General features: G+C 40.9%; 2 protein-coding genes across 2 annotated transcripts; both read left to right on the plus strand.

Annotated features, from left to right (window-relative positions):
- Positions 1-1,515: 1,515 nt before the first annotated feature.
- Positions 1,516-11,504, plus strand: tmed10 (transmembrane p24 trafficking protein 10). The gene is made up of 5 exons (XM_014206155.3): positions 1,516-1,795; positions 2,603-2,723; positions 3,252-3,325; positions 10,716-10,842; positions 11,102-11,504. The coding sequence occupies exons 1-5, from the start codon at positions 1,619-1,621 to the stop codon at positions 11,221-11,223; spliced, it is 621 nt and encodes a 206-aa protein (XP_014061630.1). The 5' UTR covers positions 1,516-1,618; the 3' UTR covers positions 11,224-11,504.
- Positions 11,505-13,833: 2,329 nt separating this feature from the next.
- Positions 13,834-18,762, plus strand: LOC106608291 (translation initiation factor eIF2B subunit beta). The gene is made up of 8 exons (XM_014206154.3): positions 13,834-14,121; positions 15,312-15,432; positions 15,834-15,985; positions 16,738-16,901; positions 17,701-17,796; positions 17,917-18,054; positions 18,330-18,396; positions 18,560-18,762. The coding sequence occupies exons 1-8, from the start codon at positions 13,950-13,952 to the stop codon at positions 18,715-18,717; spliced, it is 1,068 nt and encodes a 355-aa protein (XP_014061629.1). The 5' UTR covers positions 13,834-13,949; the 3' UTR covers positions 18,718-18,762.
- The last annotated feature ends 506 nt before the right edge of the window (positions 18,763-19,268 follow it).

Genomic DNA, 19,268 nt, shown 5'->3' on the forward strand with positions numbered 1-19,268 from the left:
TGTCACATGCTTAGTAAACAACAGGCGTAGACTAACAGTGAAATGCTTATTTACAGGCCCTTCCCAACAATGCAGAATACAATAAAACAATTGAAATAATAATAATAGGAAAAAAAATTGTTACACGAGGAATAAATACACAATGAGCAATGATAGCTTGGCTATATACACCGTACACGTAGTACCAGTACTGAACCGATGATAACTTGGCTATATACATGGGTTACCAGTACTGAGCCGATGTGCAGGGGTACGAGGTTATTGAGGTAGATATGTACATATAGGTAGGGGGTAAAGTGACTAGGCAACAGGATAGATAATAGACAGTAGAAGCAGCGTATGTGATGAATGTGGAAGTGTGTGTGTGGTGACGGTGTGCCAACAATGAGTGTGTGTGTGTATGTGTTGGAGTGTCAGTGTAAGTATGTGTGTGTGTGTGTGTGTGTGTGTGTGTGTGTGTGTGTGTGTGTGTGTGTGTGTGTGTGTGTGTGTGTGTGTGTGTGTGTGTGTGTGGTGTGTGTGTGTGTGTGTGTGTGTGTGTGTGTGTGTGTGTGTGTGTGTGTGTTGGAGTGTCAGTGTAAGTATGTGTGAGTGTGTGTGTAGTCCAGTGTGTGTGTATAGTCAAAAAAGAGTCAATGCAGGTAGCCGGGGTAGCAATCTGGTTAACTATTTAGCAGCCTTGTTTAGCAGTCTTAGAAGCTGTTCGTGAGCCATTTTTTGAAGGGTCGGGCTCAATTCCATTTCAATTTCAGTCAATTCAGGAAGTACACTGAAATTCCAATTTTCTTCAATGATTTTCAATTAGGAAATGTTGGGAATTTGTAATTTGGTTTTCTTTTTCCGAATTGTCTGGAATTGAAATGGAATTGGCCCCAATCCAGATCTATTGTGGTAATAGATTGGATCCCAGTCAGTGAGACTAACCTAGATAAATAGTGGTTAAATAACATCAAACATGCGGTTAATGGCACTTCAGAAAACTGTCAGGGAGACTGACATTCAGAGGGGTTGTTTGACTTACTAAACGGGAGTAGTGCACTGAATAGAGCATAAGGTGCCATTTGAGGATATGCCTGAGTGGAGTGATGCGTTCTCTCGAGGGACCGAATAAACTCCCATCAAACCTAATTGGTTAATCCCTGAGCTGCTGCTGACGAGAAAATAATAGTTTTTGGGGATCTTCAGAATACCCCAGTAACTGTGAATGTGATATGGCCTGTTATATAATGCTGTTGGGGATTAAACACTTACTGTACTGTCTGGTTAGATCATTGTGTAATCTATCTGTCTATAGATCCATCCATCCATCCGTCCAGCCACGGTCGTCACTAGTTATCACAGCCACAAAGTCACAAAACCCAATTTCTACAAGTTATCTTTTTAAAATATGATTTAAACTTAACCCTGACATGAACCCTACCCTTAACCACATGTATAACCTCATGCCTAACTCCATCCTTGAATACATGTAACCAATTTTGACTTTGTGGCTGTGGTAACTAGTGGAAACATCCATCCGTTTGGTCTTTCGTTGACCTCCTTTACGGTTGCGGCGCTATTTAGCCCAAACTGCAGTAGTATTACTAGCGGTTGCGCATGTTTGTTTCGGCTAGTAGCCATGGCTCGGTTCGCTACCCTGTTGCTTTTACCGGTTCTCATTGAATCGGTATTATCAATTTCTTTCTTTTTACCGGTAAATTCAAGGAAATGTTTACGGGAAGAGATTCACAAAGACGTGCTCGTCACGGGGGAGTATGAAGTCAGCGACCAGTCTAACACAAAAACCAACCTGAAGGTGAGTTTGATGCTGACTACTAAGCTAAGCTAAGCTAAACTAACTAGCTACTAACTGTTAAAAGTGAAGGCCCAAACGCAGTTTGGTCATATCATTTTCTGACGAGAAGTGACTTAAAACAATACGTGGAAATGCAACCGTATTTATATAAATTGCTATCCATAACAGCTGGCTAGCTAAATGTCTTGTTGACAGCTGCTGTTATCTTGTTAGCTAACGTTAGCCTGATAGCTAACGTTAGCCTGATAGCTAACGTTAGCCTGGTAGCTAACGGTAGCCTGGTTGGGCCTGTGACAGGTCCTTCCTGGTTCTTTCTCTTTTAAATGGGTTTTGATTGAAATAGCAGAATTGTACTTTTTTTTTTAATCAAACGAAGTGTGTATAATATTACATGTAACGGTATTTAAACGTAACTATTTTATTTCAGTGTTTAGTATCTGTTGAGTTGGTGAACGTTCAGGATGTTACACGTCAGTCTTAACTCCCCCCATCCACTCTGTGATACGTGTAGCTAGCTACTTAGCTAGCGATGTTAGCATGCTGTAAAATCTTGCTCATGAGGATGTCAATAAAGTGGATGCAGAGTTAAAATAAGACTTGACAACTCATACAAATTATAATCATACAAGTCTATAATTTTGCCTTACTACATGGACAAAGTTAGCTGATGTTATGTGAGAGAGTTTATAATTACACTCCATTGGGTAAACGTTGCCCGTTGCAACACTCATGCACCAGCTGTCAATACACGTGTTGTATTTTCTGCCTTTTTATGTTGTTGTACCATCACCTGTGTTTTAACGTTAGATCACAGACTCGTCGGGACACATCCTATACTCAAAGGAAGGTGCAACGAAAGGGAAGTTTGCCTTCACGACAGAGGATTATGACATGTTTGAAGTGTGCTTTGAGAGCAAATCGCCCATGGGTAAGTCAAAGTGAATAGTATTTATTTTGTGGTACTTAAAGTAATGGTAATCCTTAACCTAGATGTTTGCAAGGAGCAGGCATTGTTCAATGCAATTGATAGCCTAACTGCATTACACCACAAGTAGTGGGTACCCATCTGTTCTGGATTTCAGGCTATAGCTGGCCAGCACATGCAACATTTGAGTCAGGGTTCTGAGAACATTACTCTGTTTAAACAGTTAATGGAGGCCAGTCAGTCAGCAACCAATAAGTGAATGAAGAGGCAGGGGATAAGTTAGGACGGGATAGGTTTATAGCTGGGTCACATTCAGTACCCAAACTCTGTTAAATGTATCAGATAGAAATGTGAACATTGTTTGTTCTACGTAGCATATTTCTATCTGAATGAAACAAAACATTGTGTCCTGCCGAACGCGGTCCATGTGACTGGAAGGAGTCCTTCCAACATGTATTATTGCTTGCTGTTATTGAATGAGCTGAGTAAAGCCATCCATGCCTTGTAAATAATGTTTGTTCTGTCACCCAGGAACTGGGAGGATCCCCGACCAGCTCCTTAATCTGGACATGAAGCACGGCGTGGAGGCCAAGAACTATGAAGAGGTGAGTCGCTGGTACTGCTGCTGGTACTGCTGCTGGTACTGCTGCTGGTACTGCTGCTGGTACTGCTGCTGGTACTGCTGCAAAGTGAAACTGAAATGCACGTACACTTTTGCACCATTAAGGGATTGCTTCTTTGCTTTGCAGGCCCAGTGTCTAGGAAATGTTAAATGATAGTTGAAATTGTTTAAAGAAGCCCCTCTGCACATTGGTCTGGAATAGTATGACTTGTTAATTTGGTGCCAACATTTTGGTATGGATTTAAGAAGCATTTCATGACATTTTGAGGGACAAAATGTTTAATGTAAGGTGCCGCCACAAAAAAAAAAGTAGAAATAATTTTGGGGATGGCAGAACGTTTCCTTTCAAAAAGGTTTATGCGAGTTAAGTACGTCGGATAAAAATGTCACGACGGGCCTGATGGAAACAGCAAATTTCACTGTAAACATTCCAAATGTCGACAAAACAATATATATATATTATATAGCGGTGTATATATATATGCTAGACAAGGTTGGATTTTTTGTTCTTGTGTGTCTGTAAAATTAATTCTGAGTGAAATGGCGGCGGAAACGTCTCTATGCGCAAATATTGATATAATAACGAAATATTGAAGTAAATTTGGAGTCATGCGGATGACATGGTGTGTGGTCCTCCCACTACGACTCGGGGGAAAGGCATGCAGTTTATTAGACTACGGATTAAATAAATGATGATGAATTTCACAAGATGGTGAAAGTGCACGGTGAGATGATCGAGGGTCTTTTTCTGGTGATAATCGATGGCTGGCTGCCATTTTGACAAATAAAAATGATATGGCTCTTTTGTCCATAATAATAATCTCATGTATTGTAGGTAGTTTATCCGCACTGTATCAGTGAAGCTGTTGGCTAGAGCGCACATGCCAAGACCAGAGTGGGCACATTCGCTATATAACGCAGTAGAGTTAAATTAGATAGAAACCCATTTAACTTGTTTTTTAAATAAAAAAATAATTGAATCACTAAGTTATTTTTATGTGCACTACGTCATCACGCACAGCTTTTCATCTGCAAAAAAGTCAGTTTAATGGAAACATGGTTGGAAAAAATGCTCATTGTTTTTAATGTAGATTTTTTTGAATATTTACGTGAAATCTGTCGTCATTTGGATGTAAACCTAGCTAATGTAAAGTTAACGGATATAAAGTCACAAAACGTTAATGCAGATATACAATATATTTATAAGATCATCTTCTTTGAGAACTAACAACCACCAAAATAAAAACTAGACAATCTAAAAAATGAAACAGAAAAACAAATGTAATGGCATGGGGCTGATTGTTATGATGATCGTGTCACTGGGCTAGTATTAGAACATGGTGTGTTGGCCCCTCAGAAAGTAATCAAACCTATTGACTTATTCCACATTTTGTTGTTAGTCGGAATTCAAAATGTATTAAATAAAAAAATTCTCATCCATCTACACACAATACCCCATAATGACAACAACAACAAAAAATGTTTTGGGGGGGGGGGGGGTGGAAAATGTATTAAAAATGTACATACAGAAATAAGTATTCACACCCCTGAGTCAATACATGTTAGAATCACCTTTTGGTAGCGATTACAGCTGTGAGTCTCTTTCTGGGTACTTATCTAAGAGCTTTGCACACCTGGATTGTACAATATTTGCACATTTTTATTAAAAATTATTCCAACTCTGTCAAGTTGGTTGTTGATCATTGCTAGACAGCCAGTTTCAAGTCTTGCTGTAGATTTTCCAAGTAGATTTAAGTCAAAACTGTAACTCGGCCACCAGTGCTTAAAATGAACATCTGCCAAATGTGGGTAGATTTTGGCGGGTAAGATGTCTGTTTCACCAGCCATGTTGGTGGGAAGTCAGGGCTCTACTGTGCGATCATTTCACTCGCATTTGTGAATAAAAATAAATAAATAGTGTTGCAAGATCAAATTTATAGTAACATAAATGCTGCGGTAGCTGTTTTCAATGTATTTCCGCTGTTTTGTTTCACAGCTGGTATGTCAATCGCCCAAAGTCAAAGAACTAGGAATCCTATATAGCCTATTCCACCTCGTGCTGCAACACTGCCTGGCTGGGGGCTGTGCACACCTGAAGAGCTGAGTGAAAGATTGATTTTTAGAAGCGCTGCGCACAGGCATAAAAATAGCTTTAATTTACTTGAAACGAAAGTGAGACTTTGTCCTTGTTTCTTGGCAATTTACATTATTTTGTTCACACGCTAGGTTGTTTTTCTACATTTGAGTTTCAACTGCTAGAGAAGAGAAGACGGCGTTTCTACTAGTCAGACTCTATCTCACAGGTACAAACATGACTGGAGTCACATTACCACCGTAACCTTAAAGGGGCAGGTGAACATTTTGGGGGGGTTAAAAGACCCAGGTCACAAAAGATGAAATTAAACAATATACCACATTACTTCTTACTAGTAATACATTTATTGTTTTTAGAAACATTACAAAGCATGTTCATCTGTTTTTGTGTGTTTTGTTGGTGTAATTTTAGTGGGCCAAAAATATTTTGGCTGGTAAAAAGAATCAGTGGCTGGTAGATTTAAAATTTTTTTTTAAAAATCTACTTCTCACAGTGGCTGGTGGACCAAAAAAAGACAATTTGATTCCCTGTCGGCCACTCGGGAATATTCATTGTCTTCTTGGTTAGCCACTCCAGTGTAGATTTGGCTTTGTGTTTTAGTTCATTGTCCTGCTGAAAGGTGAATTCATCTCCCAGTGTCTGGTGGAAAGCAGACTGAAGCAAGTTTTCCTCTAGGATATTTCCTGTGCTTAGCTCTATTCCGTTCCTTTAAAAAAAACAAAAAAACTCCCTAGTCCTTAACGATGACAAGCATACCCATGAAATGATGCAGCCACCACCATGTTTGAAAATATGGATTTGCCCCAAACATAACACTTTGTATTTAAGTCATAAAGGTAATTTCTTTGCCACATTTTTTTGCAGTATTATTTTAGTGCCTTATTGCATGTTTTGGAATATTTGTATTCTGTACAGGCTTCCTTCTTCTCACTCTGCCATTTTAGGTTAGTATTGTGGAGTAACTACAATGTTGTTGATCCATCCTCAGTTTTCTCCTATCACAGTGATTAACCTCTTACATCTAGACGTTACGCTAGCGGAACACCTGCTCCAATATCCAATGATAGGTGTGGCGCGAATTACAAATTCCTCAAAAATACAAAAACTTCAATTTTTCAAACATATGACTATTTTACAGCATTTTAAAGACAAGACTCCTTTATCTAACCACACTGTCTGATTTCAAAAAGGCTTTACAGCGAAAGCAAAACATTAGATTATGTCAGCAGAGTACCCAGCCAGAAATAATCAGACACCCATTTTTCAAGCTAGCATATAATGTCACAAAAAACAAAACCACAGCTAAATGCAGCACTAACCTTTGATCTTCATCAGATGACACGCCTAGGACATTATGTTATACAATACATGCATGTTTTGTTCAATGAAGTTCATATTTATATCAAAAACCAGCTTTTTACATTAGCATGTGACGTTCAGAACTAGCATACCCCCTGCAAACCTCCGGTGAATTTACTAAATTACTCATGATAAACGTTCACAAAAAACATAACAATTATTTTAAGAATTATAGATACAGAACTCCTTTGTGCAATCGAGGTGTCCGATTTTAAAATAGCTTTTCGGTGAAAGCACATTTTGCAATATTCTGAGTAGATAGCCCGGCCATCACGGCTAGCTATTTAGACACCCACCAAGTTTAGCCCTGACCAAACTCCGATTTACTATTAGAAAAGTTTGATTACCTTTGGTGTTCTTCATCAGAATGCACTCCCAGGACTGCTACTTCAATAACAAATGTTGGTTTGGTTCAAAATAATCCATAGTTATATCCAAATAGCGGCGTTTTGTTCGTGCGTTCAAGACACTATCCGAAGTGTAAATAAGGGTCATGCGCACGACGCATTTCGTGACAAAAAATTCTAAATATTCCATTACCGTACTTCGAAGCATGTCAACCGCTGTTTAAAATAAATTTTTATGTCATTTTTCTCGTAAAAAAGCGATAATATTCCGACCGGGAAAGCGTGTTTACGTACAAAAGAGAGAGAAAATAAAAGCATGGGATCCTCTCGTGCACGAGCCTGAGTCTCATAGTACTGTGACTGGCCACTATCCAAACGCGCTAATGTTTTTCAGCCAGGGGCTGCCTCGATATCATTCAGCTTTTTGCCGCCTTCTGAGAGCCCATGGGAGCCGTAGGAAGTGTCACGTAACAGCAGAGATCCCCTGTATTGGATAGAGATAATCAAGAAGGCCAAAAAATGGTCAGACAGGGTACTTCCTGTACAGAATCTTCTCAGGTTTTGGCCTGCCAAATGAGTTCTGTTATACTCACAGACACCAATCAAACAGTTTTAGAAACTTTGGAGTGTTTTCTATCCAAAGCGAATAATTATATGCATATTCTAGTTTCTGGGCAGGAGTAATAATCAGATTAAATTGGGTACGTTTTTTTATCCGGCCGTAAAAATACTGCCCCCTAGCCATAACAGGTTAAACTCTGTAACTGTTTTAAAGTCACCATTGACCTCATGGTGAAATGCCTGAGCGGTTTCCTTCCTCTCCGGCAACTGAGTTAGGAAGGACGCCTGTATCTTTGTAGTGACTGGGTTTATTGATACACCATCCAAAGTGTAATTAATAACTTCACCATGCTCAAAGGGATATTCAATCTATGCTTTCTTTTTACCCATCTACCAATAGGTGCCCTTCTTTGCGAGGCATTGAAAAACCTCTCTGGTCTTTTGTGGTTGGATCTGTGTTTGATAAAATAAAAAACATTATACTTTGACATTAATGGGTATGGTGTGTAGGCCAGTGACACAATTCATTTTAAATTCAGGCTATAACACAACAAAATGTGGAACAAGTAAAGGGGTGTGAATACTTTCTGAAGGCACTAGAGTAAACACTGCACACACTGTTCTGCTGACTTGTATTGTGAATTGATAATCCACTCTACCCACACCCCACACATACTGATTGAGCCCGAAGCTCATGCGTGGGTTGGAGGACCAGCTACTGGTGTCTGTGTTAATGTGGGCATGCCTATGTGGGTGAATACTGTACAGTACATGCGTACTTAGCTACGTCAACGTGTGGTGTTAGAGTAGAGTCTAGTTGGCAAGGAAACCAGGAAGTGCAAGTTGGCTAGAATCCCTGTCTTGTCTGTAACCAACGCAATGTCCTGCTACTTTGACGTCTGTCTGGTCCGTCTGGTCACCTGGTCTGTCTGGTCAGCTTGATGTCACTTGTTCTCTTTTTTTTTTTTTTTCTTACGCCTCGACCAGCCCGACAACGTCATTGCGTTTTGGTAAACCAAAAGTACATCATTTCCAATGGAATACGGCATCGTTACAAAGTTATTTAATTGGTTGAGAATTGTGATTTTCCAGTTTTTCTGACATCCTCCATTCGTGTGTGTATGTATATATTTGAAATTGCCCTAGCCAAAATACAGATTATTTTTTTTTCAATATTGTCCTGATCCAATTTCTTTATAATCTCAGCAAAAAAAGAAACGCCCCTTTTTCAGGACCCTGTCTTTCAAAGATAATTCGTTACAATCCAAATAACTTCACAGATCTTAATTGTAAAGGGTTTAAACACTGTTTCCCATGCTTGTTCAATGAACCATAAACAATTAATGAACATGCACCTGTGGAATGATCGTTAAGACACTAGTAGCTTACAGACGGTAGGCAATTAAGGTCACAGTTATAAAAACTTAGGACACTAAAGAGGCCTTTCTACTGACTCTGGAAAAATACCAACAGAAAGATACCCAGGGTCCCTGCTCATCTGTGTGAACGTGCCTTAGGCATGCTGCAAGGAGGCATTAGGACTGCAGATGTGGCCAGGGCAATAAGTTGCAATGTCTGTACTGTGAGACGCCTAAGACAGCACTACAGGGAGACAGGACGGACAGCTGATCGTCCTCGCAGTGGCAGACCACGTGTAACAACACCTGCACAGGATCGGTACACCTGCGGGACAGGTACAGGATGGCAACAACAAGTGCCCAAGTTACACCAGGAACGCACAATCCCTCCATCAGTGCTCAGACTGTCCGCAAAAGGCTGAGAGAGGCTGGACTGAGGGCTTGTAGGCCTGTTGTAAGGCAGGTCCTCACCAGACATCACTGGCAACAACGTCGCCTATGGGCACAAACCCAACGTTGCTGGACCAGACAGGACTGGCAAAAAGTGCTCTTCACTGACGAGTCGCGGTTTTGTCTCACCAGGGGTGATGGTCGGTTTTCGCGTTTATCGTCGAAGGAAGGAGCGTTACACCGAGGCCTGTACTCTGGAGCGAGATCGATTTGGAGGTGGAGGGTCCGTCATGGTCTGGGGCGGTGTTTCACAGCATCATCGGACTGAGCTTGTTGTTATTGCAGGCATTCTCAACGCTGTGAGTTACAGGGAAGACATCCTCCTCCCTCATGTGGTACCCTTCCTGCAGGCTCATCCTGACATGACCCTCCAGCATGATAATGCCACCAGCCATACTGCTCGTTCTGTGCGCGATTTCCTGCAAGACAGAAATGTCAGTGTTCTGCCATGGCCAGCGAAGAGCCCGGATCTCAATCCCATTGAACACGTCTGGGACCGGTTGGATCGGAGGGTGAGGGCTAGGGCCATTCCCTCCAGGAATTTGCAGGTGCCTTGGTGGAAGAATGGGTTAACATCTCACAGCAAGAACTGGCAAATCTGGTGCAGTCCATGAGGAGGAGATGCACTGCAGTACTTAATGCAGCTGGTGGCCACACCAGATACTGACTGTTACTTTTGCCCCCCCCCCCCCCTTTTGTTCAGGGACACATTATTCCATTTCTGTTAGTCACATGTCTGTGGAACTTGTTCAGTACATGTCTCAGTTGTTGAATCTTATGTTCATACAAATATTTACACATGTTAAGTTTGCTGAAAATAAACACAGTTGACAGTGAGACGATGTTTTTTTTTTATTTTTTTTGGCTGAGTTTATATGTTTTAGCTTGTAGCTTGTGGGAAGAGAAATTCTGTAAAACTAGAGAGAGAGGAGGGCTAAAGCGTTCTGCATACCAGACCGATTGCACTGTGTTCCTGTTGAACTACTGGGAAAACTGGCACTGCTACAGCGCAGCTCGACAGTGACATCTACTGGACAAACTTCATCTAGAATTTCCTTATTTATAAATGTTCATCCCTTTCCTGCTGCACTATCCAACGGAACAAGTTGAGATCCTAAATCCAATCCAATAAACACCTACCAGTAAGGGATGAATTGTGGCGTTGAATTGTTTTTTTGATTGGCGGTTCTCTCGTCCACTCAGATCGCCAAAGTGGAGAAGCTGAAGCCCCTGGAGGTGGAGCTAAGGCGACTGGAGGACCTATCAGAGTCCATCGTTAATGACTTTGCCTACATGAAGAGGAGGGAGGAGGAGATGAGAGATACCAACGGTAAGAAGAGCACAGTACTGATGGTAGTACTTCCATTTACTAGTCTGACATGGACCTGTGTTGTGTGATTGTGTGAACTCAGTCCGTCCATTTGAGAAATCTTCCCTTGACCATCAATACATGTTTTATGCAGAATTTCAAGTTATACATGTGATCATTCTGATGTACAGTCTTAGCTCATCGTCAACACATTTTTTACATGACATTACTCATTATCATCTATATTTCTATATTTCTAACTCTGTTCTCTGTCTTCCAGAGTCCACCAACACACGCGTCCTGTACTTCAGCATCTTCTCTATGTGCTGTCTGATTGGCCTGGCCACCTGGCAGGTCTTCTACCTGCGACGCTTCTTCAAGGCAAAGAAGCTGATTGAGTAGAGAGGCATCACCACTATACCCAGGGGGAGCAGCCGATGCTACCCGATCAACCTTCACCCTCCTCGGACTAGCTTCAACAAAAACTATGGCTCTGTCCAAAATGACACCCTGTATAGTGAACTACTTTTGACCAGAGCCCCATAGGCTGAAGTTTTTACCGAAACCCTGTAGACTCTGGTCAAAAGTAGTGCGCTATACAGGGAATAACCAGGGCACCGTTTCGGACCTATCCAATAATGACAAAACAAAGGGTTGAGCAGAACTCTCTACTAGTTTCGGTGGTGTGAGAGGGCACCAAGGGGTAGCCTATTCTCTGAAAACTATATACACCTGGGGCTCATTCAGCAGAGTGAAATTATTATTATTATTATTTTTTTTTAAAGGTACAGGTAGAAATGTAGAATATACACAGATTTATCTTCAGAGAGCGAAAATATTCCATGTGTTATTTACATTTCTCAGATTGTCATTTAATGTGTACAGTTTGATTTGGAGTTATGCCTTTTTTATTTTGTTGGGATGAATGGTTGCCCCCTTGAGAGAACGTCTATGGCCCTTTATAGTGTTGTACAAAGTCTTGGCCATGCCAAGCGAGCTATAGGCTATAGTGTGCTGTGTGTCGCCAAAGGCACCCTATTCCCTATATAGTGCACTACTTTTAACCAGGTCCCATAGGGCTCTGGTCAAAAGTATTGCAATAGGGTACCTTTTGAGATGTACCTTTATATTGTTGCCCTTTTTAAGTGAAGCCTTTTATGAACAGCAGGTGGAATGTGGTATAACTCAAAAGAGAGAAACTATGGCAACCACTGAACTTCTGTGCTTTGTCGGTTAATTCATTTGAATACATGTTTGGTAACTACATTTTGACAGCGTCTTTTAGTTTGTTTTGATTTTGTAAATGCTATCGCAGGGCAGGTATTTTGAGGGAGAGGGTTTCATAAGTTATCAGGGAATGACTGAATGGTTGGTTGGTTGTCTTAAATGTCACCCTATTCCATATAAAAATGCATTGGGCCCTGGTCAAAAGTAGTGCACTATTTAGGGAATAGGCTGTAATTTTGGATGCAGTTAAATATCATTTTGAAAACTAGGTCATTTCTAGAACACTTGTTGCTAGTTCTTAAGTTTTTATTTTATTTTAAGATATACAAAATATAACAGCCACACATCTACATTGCCATCTGAATGTGTTTTTAAGCCAAGTAGAAGTTCCCTGTATGAATTACCCTTCTTCTTTTGAGAACCCTTGAATCATCTGGCTATTAGAACCTGACCCACAAATGCATGTCAAACCTGACAGTATACTATCATCAACATCAGGATAGTACGATTGTACTGCCATTTTACATGCCAGCTTTGCATCGGTGGTAGTTTTGTAGTAACATGGAAAATATCCTGACTCTTCCTGGAATGTGTTCCATTTGAGTAGGCTAGTGTTTTTTTATTTTTACTGCAATTTCAGGGGAAATGATTTGTTGCTTTAGCCTGGTCCCAGATCTGTTTGTTTGACAACAGTGACAATTTGGAGTTGGCAAAGCAAGACAACACAAACAGATCTGGGACCAGGCTATTGCTTATTGATTTTTTTGGGGATCGATTTCAAATTACAAACACTTACATCCAAGATCCTAGCCTGAGTGCCACTCTTTGTGCTATCATGGCAACTCTTTGTCAGGTTTTGCGTGATGAGGACGGCAATGGAGTTAGAGTACAAACCGATCTGCGACCAAGATCCATCCAACATTCTTTCTGAGATAATTATGGGGTCTGGGTTACATGAGGGTTTGGAGTTGGTTAAAAGATATTCCAACAATTTTTTTGTCACTGTTATTAAGCTACTGCATTAACCAATTATGTGGGGTACATCATTTTTTAACAGTGAACATTTGCTATGTTTTCAGTCAATGATTTCTATGGTGATATCAATTTGGAAAAGGTTTGTGTTAGGCTTTTATTCAATAAAATATTGGATGGATATAAAAAATAAATAAAAAAATGTTGCTTGGAATTTTGTGATGGGATGACCAAATGACATCCACGCAGCATTATCACAGAACAATGAGCCAAATATTTCACCGGATGTAAAAATGTGAAAAATCCAGTTGGCGTTTCCACTCACTACCAAATCTGGTGACGAGAGGAAGCCAAGTGTCCGGCAGTGGGTTTTGGCCTACATTCTGCATGTTCTCATCGATTTAAACATTTTAATTCCATATAGCTTTGTTTCCAAAACTAAAATATGTAACAGTGGAGCGCATTTTGTAGACTTTGCCAATGTTTCTACAAAGAGCGTTGTTTAGAAAGAGTGCATGGGCGAATTGAGTTACTGCACAAGCACTTCACAGGGGAGGAGTTCCCTAAGGCACCAACAGGATCTCATTAGCTCCTGCTTGGCTCTAAAAATCTTTGTCATTATGGCATCTTCATAAATGGATCATATATTATTGTATTAAGGTTACACTAGTACTGTCTACCTGTTACTGTCTACCTAATAATATACAATTTTTATGAATAAATTATGAAATCTATGAAAACATTGCATGATGTGGGTTTCTAATAATTTGGTCCAATCAGCATTGGACTAATATAATGACCCGGAAGCGCCATCCTTCACGCGCAATGTAGTTCCGGTTCAATTTCCCTCTTAAGTAAATGTGTGACAACACCCAATTGTTTTTTATTTATTTTTATACAGCATCTAGCAGGTGAATACAGAAAACAATATGCCTGGGGCAGACAAGGAAACAGATCTTACGGAACGAATCGAGGCTTTTCTTGCCGATTTGAAGCGGGGAGGTAGTGGGACAGGACCCCTCCGAGGGTCGGGGGAAATGGCCAGAGAAACCACATATTTGCTTCGGAGAATAACAGCCCAAGCACGATGGAGCAGCGCAGGTGAACATTATAACAGCAGAACTCTAGCTAGATTAATGGTTTTCTAGTTCTCAAGATAGCTGTAAGTGTTTTTTGTAAATTACATTTCACATTTGTGACCAACTTTTTATCCGCTATCAGACGCATTGTCAAAATCTGAACTGCCACAAGAAGCTGATGTAATTTTGAAACTGGTCAATGGTGTGACTGAGCTGTCTGGACATCATAGTACAGATAGAACAATTAGACAGATATTTCACCGGATTTATAAATGTGAAGCATCCGGTTGACGTTTCTACTCACTACCAAATATGGTGATGAGAGGGAAGCCCAGTGGGAGAAGATGGAGCTTAATGGATTTTGACCGACATTTCTGCTATTTTTTCTCATCGTTAAACATTTGAATTCATATACAGTTTTCTGTTTCCAAAACTAGGATCTGTAACAAACAAAGTGGATTGCGTTTTTTTTTTAGACTTTAACCTTTGCCAAAGCTTTTTTTAAATGGCATTGTTTAGGAGAGAAAGGGCGAATTGAGTTATTGAACACACGCACTTTACATAGTAGGCGTTACCTAACGGAAATATGCAAATAAATGCCAGAACGCGCCAATAGGAGCTCACTGTCTCCTTACTCGTTCTGACCACTATGATTTAATTTGCTCCCGTTGAAAACGACAGGCAGTGGTCTATCTTGGGTTATTTCTAAAAGTCTTTGATAATAGTTAATAGCCAGTTTGTAGTTCTAAAACCCGGAAATAAGTTATCTCTTGCTCGTTCAGCCATCCCTATAGGGAAAAATGAATGGGGAATTAATAATAAATACCGAAAATAAGGTCTGAGGTTAATACATTTTGTTCTGTGCGATAATACCAGTCAGTTAACATGAACTTTATGAATTATGAAGCCTTTATGTGCTTTGTGTTTTTTTAATCATTACATACTTTTTGTGAATTTTGAAGAATTTGACATTAGCTGATGAAGATTCTCATATAACAAAACATATAAGATATCCTAAGTCTGTTTACCACAGACTTTATTTTCAACGTTTTATCCGAAACCCCTTAAAAAAAACGCTAATAATTTCCCCCATATGCTTTGTACAACAAACCATGGCTGAGTTCGTTCTCACAAAAAGACGCGATTACTATTTCTCTATTCACTTACTAGGAATGATGTATGACAAAGAAATCCTCTTGTATGTTATAACAGGTGACCTGATGGAGATAATTCGCAACGAGGGAAGGAGAATGACGGCCGCCCAACCGTCGGAGACCACCGTGGGCAACATGGTACGGCGCGTACTCAAGATCATCAGGGAGGAGTATGCCAGGTGAGAGAGATGGGGGAGTCTGGGGAATATTCCTTCAAAGAACAGGCTGACGGTTTATAATCAACATTGTTCATCTGGTGTCTGATACACTTGTTATGGTTGTCCATATCATAGGCTAGTCTGGGTACCAATCTGTTTAGCTATCGTTCCACTCCTTACCAACCCTGTCATGCTAAACATCATTTTGGGCATATGTCATGGAGTACAGTGAGTGGAACGTTAGCTAAACAGATTCTGGTTAATTATGTAATAGATGGACTTGTTGACGATTTCTCTGTTGCCGCTCTCCTCATGTTAAAGCTACCATCTGTACAATGTCTTGTTGTTCTACGGTCATTTCAATTAAATATACTCAGCTTGTCACTCTCTTCTCATGTCAACTATGTTTTTTGTTTCCTCAGGTTCCGTGGTAGCAGTGAGGAGACCGAGCAGCAGGAGTCCCTCCACAAGCTGCTGACGTCAGGGGGGTTGATTGAGGAGAACTTCAGACAACACTTTATTCATCTCAAAGCCAACGTCATAGAGGCCATCAATGAACTCCTCACAGAGCTTGGTAAGATTCTCACTGATATCACACACATATTAACACCAACCGTTATCAAATTCATTCCAGCAGCTTTTAAGCTTTTTCATTTATTTTATTTCACCTTTATTTAACCAGGTAGGCCAGTTGAGAACAAGTTCTCATTTACAACTGCGACCTGGCCAAGATAAAGCAAAGCAATGTGACACAAACAACAACACAGAGATACACATGGCATAAACAAACGTACAGTCAATAATACAATAGAAAAAGTATACATACAGTGTGTGCAAATTAGGTAAGATTAGGGAGGTAAGGCAATAAATAGGCCATAGTGGCAAAATAATTACAATTTAACAATTAAACACTGGAGTGATAGATGTGCAGAAGATGAATGTGCAAGTAGAGGTACTGGGGTGCAAAGGAGCAAAAAATAAATAACAATATGGGGATGAGGTAATTGGATGGGCTATTTACAGATGGGCTATGTACAGGTGCAATGATCTGTAAGCTGCACAGACAGCTGATGCTTAAAGTTAGTGAGGGAGATATAATCATGTCGCTTAACTGAAGAGTAAGGAAAATAACATCTGACTGTATCTTTGTACCATCGGAAGGACGTAGTTGGCATTAGCTGAAGTCTCCTTTCAGCCCCCATGTTCTCTAGTGCTTTTAATCTGTACACTGCTTATTCCTAAAGATCCTATGAGAATATTATCCTTGGTCAAGCAGCACTGAGTTTACTGTTATATTCTCCTTCTTGTCGTCTTTCTCTCTCCCAGATGGCACCACAGACAACATCGCCATGCAGGCCCTGGAGCACATCCACTCCAACGAGGTCATCATGACTGTCGGCCGCTCACGCACCGTCGAGGCTTTCCTCAAAGACGCAGCGAGGAAACGCAAGTTCCACGTCATCGTGGCTGAGTGTGCCCCCTTCTGCCAGGTATACGCCATCCTTTCATCCCTCATTCGCTCCCAACATCCCACCCACCATCCAACTATACCTCCATCTCTATCTATCCCTCTCTTCCTGCATGCCTCTATCTATCCATCCATTCATCTATCCCTCCCTCCCTCTATCCATCATCCCTCTATCCATCCAGCATCCCTCCCTGCCTCTATCCATCCATCTATCCATCATCCCTCCCTCCCTCATCCATCCATCCATCCATCATCCCTCTATCCCTCCCTCATCCATCCATCCATCCCTGCCTCCCTCCCTCTATCCATCCATCATCCCTCTATCCCTCTCTGCCTCTATCCATCCATCCATCATCCCTCCCTGCCTCCCCCATCCATCCATCATCCCTCTATCCCTCCCTCATCCCTCCCTGCCTCCCTCTATCCATCCATCCATCCTCCCTCCCTCTTTCATCATCCCTCCCTCCCTCTATCCATCCATCATCCCTCCCTCCCTCCCCCATTCCTGCCTCCCTCTATCCATCCATTATCCCTCTATCCTTCCCTCCTATCCATCTATCATTCCTCTAGCCCTCCCTCCCTCATCCATCCCTGCCTCCCTCATCCATCATCCCTCTATCCCTCCCTCATCATCATCCCTCCCTCCTATCCATCTATCATTCCTCTATCTATCCATCCCGCCATCCTTCTATCTATTTATATGTATATACAGTAGTGTTAAAGGAAGCACACATGGGAGGCATCTATTTAATTAATTTATTCTCTCCATAATATTTCATTATTTAATATGCTACAGTAATGACCTTTGTCCCTCTCCCAAGGGTCATGAAATGGCTACTGGTCTCTCCAAAGCGGGGATTGAGACCACTGTAATAGCAGATGCTGCCATATTTGCAGTGATGTCCCGAGTGAATAAGGTGAGTTTGACTTAAAAAAAAAAAAATGTTTTACTGTGATGTTGCTTATTTTAGAACAGGCTCTTACTAAACTATTGATAGCTTGACTGCTGTTAATGGACCAGATGTGGTGTTTTCCAGGTCATCATCGGCACACAGACAGTTCTAGCCAATGGCGGGCTCAGGGCGGTCAATGGAACTCACTCTGTAGCTCTAGCAGCCAGGCACCACTCTACTCCGCTCATCATCTGCTCTCCCATGTTTAAGCTCTCGCCTCAGGTATTCACAACCATATTCTGGCCTTTCTAGGGAGTTTTTCCTTGCCACCGTGCTTCTACACCTGCATTACTTGCTGTTTTGGGGTTTTAGGCTGGGTTTCTGTACAGCACTTTGAGACATCAGCTGATGTAAGATGGGCGTTTATAAATTTGATGATTTGATATTCAGTATGAACATGAACACCTTCTGGATGGAGATGGATGTCAGTGAGCCCTTTCTTCACCTGAAAGCTCCTTATCATTGAATGACGAAAATAGTTGTTTTCCTGTTCTCAGTTCCCCAATGAAGAGGACACATTCCATAAGTTTGTCTCCCCACACGAGGTGCTTCCATTCGCAGCAGGTAGTACTTTTAATTGAGAACTTATTTAGTGTTTTATACTCTTGAGACTCTTTACCAAAGTGTCTGTAACACCAGAAAGTAATCAACGCTTGTCTGTGTAAAAGCTAGCAATGACTCATAAAAAAAATTCTCTCATCTGACTCTCATCTGTTTGTCTCTGTAGGAGAGATTCTATCCAAGGTGAACGTGCACTGCCCCGTGTTCGACTACGTTCCTCCAGAACTCATCACTCTGTTCATCTCTAACATCGGCGGCAACGCTCCCTCTTACATCTACCGGCTGATGAGTGAGCTCTACCACCCTGAGGACCACAAACTGTAATCAGTGTAAATGCTAATCATAATAAATAAAACATATTAAAAAAGGGTTATGCAATGGATTGCATTTGGTTTGTTTTAGTCTTTTCAATGATTTGTGAAACCACTGAGTTTATAGTATGATTTGATATATCAGCTGATGTAAGAAATGTAAAAAATAGATTTGATTTGCTGCAAGTTTCTGAACTTTTTGTATCAGACTTCATTGTAATTTAATAGAATTTACAGAATGTTATTTCAAAGAAGAAAATAAATTCTTTACAATGATATTGCTTACCAGTAGGAAGCCGGAACAGCGCCCACTACTGGAACTCGGGATGAAGTATTCAGAAAGATAGTTGTAGTTACGCCGGAGCACCAGCAGGAGGCAGCCTCCTCGCGGGCGAGAATTAACATTATCGTTTACAAATTGTTGTCAGTGGACACACACAAGTTGAATCAACGTTGTTTACATTTACTTTCAATGGATATTATACATTGTCTGCTCTGCTCTGTGGGTTTCTTCACGATACGAGTGTTGTCATTGTAATAGCATATTTCTGCATATTTCTGTTA

This window comes from Salmo salar, chromosome 06, assembly GCF_965601325.2.
Source record: "Salmo salar chromosome 06, fSalSal1, whole genome shotgun sequence".
In the NCBI taxonomy this organism is placed as follows: Eukaryota; Metazoa; Chordata; class Actinopteri; order Salmoniformes; family Salmonidae; genus Salmo; species Salmo salar.

Bases quoted from the DNA above. Each gene is read 5' to 3' on its own strand.
- tmed10 (XM_014206155.3), top strand. From the start codon at position 1,619: ATGGCTCGGTTCGCTACCCTGTTGCTTTTACCGGTTCTCATTGAATCG. The intron at 2,724-3,251 runs GTAAGTCAAAGT...TCTGTCACCCAG, and splicing joins TGAGAGCAAATCGCCCATGG to GAACTGGGAGGATCCCCGAC. The intron at 10,843-11,101 runs GTAAGAAGAGCA...TCTGTCTTCCAG, and splicing joins GGAGATGAGAGATACCAACG to AGTCCACCAACACACGCGTC.
- LOC106608291 (XM_014206154.3), top strand. From the start codon at position 13,950: ATGCCTGGGGCAGACAAGGAAACAGATCTTACGGAACGAATCGAGGCT. The intron at 15,986-16,737 runs GTAAGATTCTCA...TCTCTCTCCCAG, and splicing joins TGAACTCCTCACAGAGCTTG to ATGGCACCACAGACAACATC. The intron at 16,902-17,700 runs GTATACGCCATC...CCCTCTCCCAAG, and splicing joins AGTGTGCCCCCTTCTGCCAG to GGTCATGAAATGGCTACTGG.